The 1986-nt window shown below is 32.3% G+C and overlaps 1 protein-coding gene across 1 annotated transcript; it reads left to right on the top strand.

The window, feature by feature from the left end:
* Positions 1 to 520: 520 nt before the first annotated feature.
* LOC134248644 (uncharacterized) lies at positions 521 to 1738 on the top strand. The gene has a single exon (XM_062731049.1). It carries the CDS (start codon positions 521 to 523, stop codon positions 1736 to 1738), a length of 1218 nt encoding a protein of 405 aa, XP_062587033.1.
* The last annotated feature ends 248 nt before the right edge of the window (positions 1739 to 1986 follow it).

The following is a 1986-nucleotide window of genomic DNA, read 5'->3' as shown; positions in this document are numbered from 1 at the left end:
TTATCGCTGAAACTAAGCTAGATGATTCATTCCCAGATGCACAATTTAAAACAGATAATTACCATTTTTAGAGGAAAGACAGAAATAAGTTCGGAGGGGGACTAGTTATGTATGTTAGATCAGATATAGCTGGCGATAGACGGAGTGATCTTGAATTTGAAAACATTGAATCTCTCTGTGCTGAACTCTTAATTGGAAATAGAAAGTGGTTCATAGGAGGTCTATATCGACCACCCTCTATGTCCGACAGCGAATTTACAAATGATTTTTTGAAAAGGTATCAATTAAATTTGACAACTATTTGTTCCTTGGTGATTTAAATTATGATCTGTTATCTGATGATAAAAGTATACCATTAACTAATGTATGTGACATATGTGATTTAGAAAATATGGTTACAGAAGCTTCTTGCTTCACACAAGGTTCAAACCCCTCACTTATTGATGTGATTCTTACAAACAGAAAGAATTTATTACAAAACACCAGAAATTTTAATTATGGCTTAAGCGATGTACACAATATGATAGCTATTCAGATTAAAGGTCATACTGCATCAGTGTCTAATCCTTTTGTAGCATACAGAAGTTTTAGGAATTTCAGTCATGAAAATTTTGTAAATGATCTTGAACAAATTGACTTTGAACTTCTTATTGATCAAGAGCAAGACGTTAACGTAGCATATGAAAAGTTTGAAACAGTTTATATGGAGGTTAATGACAAGCCCATACCATTAAAACAAAGAAAAAAAATTAACAAACCAACACCATTTATGAACAAGGAACTCAGAAAGGCCATCTATTTAAAGAATATGTTTTTTAACAAATACAACAAAATCAGGTCTAATGAAAATTGGGAGCTATATAGAAAGCAAAGAAATCAAGTTAATAAGATCAAAAGAAATTCAGTCAGAAATTATTTTTTAGAAATATGTGTAGGTGGACCTAAAGATAAGGATTTCTGGCCAACTATTAAGCCATTTCTGACAAATAAAGGAAGTCATTTTGAAAATAACGTTATACTTAGTAAGGATGGAGAAATAATAAACAATCAAGCAGAGGTGGCAGAAACTTTTAATGACTATTTGGTAAATGTGGCTAAAGACATAGGGGCAGTGAGCCGTAGCGTAGATCAAGATCATCCAAGTATTAAAGCAATTTCTGAACATGTACATTTAGATAATGAAATGGAATTTAAACCCATACAGACTACCCTTGTTGAACAGCCAATATATAAAATAGGTATTAAAAAAGCAACAGGAAAAGATTGTATCTCTGTCAAAACACTTAAACTGTCAAACCCAACGATAGCAAAACCTATCACCATGCTCATTAATAAGTCATTTGAGCAATGTGAATTTCCGAAAAAACTTAAAGAGGCACAGGTTGTTCCACTTCATAAGAAAAATAGTCAATTAGAAGTAGGTAACTACAGGCCTGTAAGCATTCTACCAGCAATTTCAAAGACTTTTGAGAGGGCAATTTATACACAGCTGTTAAAATTTTTTGACAATATATTCCACCCCTATTTATCAGCATTTAGGCCAGGTTATGGATGTAATACTGTGTTAATGAAAATCATTGAAGGCTGGAAAAAAGCCATTGATAAAAACAAGTATATTGCTGCTGTGTTTATGGATCTCTCAAAGGCATTTGATTGCTTACCGCATGACCTGCTACTGTTGAAAATGAAAATGTATGGCCTCTCAGATTCTGCTTGTACAAAGTTATCTGTCAGATAGGAGACAATGTGTAAAGGTAGGAAATATTTTTAGCACGTTTAAAGATATATATAAGGGTGTACCCCAAGGTTCTATATTAGATCCTGTTCTATTTAACATATTTTAAATGACATTTTTAGTTTTGTCGAGGAAGGAATGTTATATAATTATGCTGATGACAACTCATTGTCACATTCAGACTTTGACTTAAACAAAGTTATTAAAGTTTTAGAAAAAGAAAGCTTAAATTTAATAAACTGGTTCTCAAA

The sequence above is a fragment of the Saccostrea cucullata genome, unplaced genomic scaffold, assembly GCF_032062105.1.
Source record: "Saccostrea cucullata isolate Sc308-1 unplaced genomic scaffold, CSIRO_AGI_Scuc_v1 ctg1806, whole genome shotgun sequence".
NCBI lineage: Eukaryota > Metazoa > Mollusca > Bivalvia > Ostreida > Ostreidae > Saccostrea > Saccostrea cuccullata.
The sequence above is the reverse complement of the archived record's forward strand: the minus strand, read 5'-3'. Positions and strand labels throughout refer to the sequence as shown.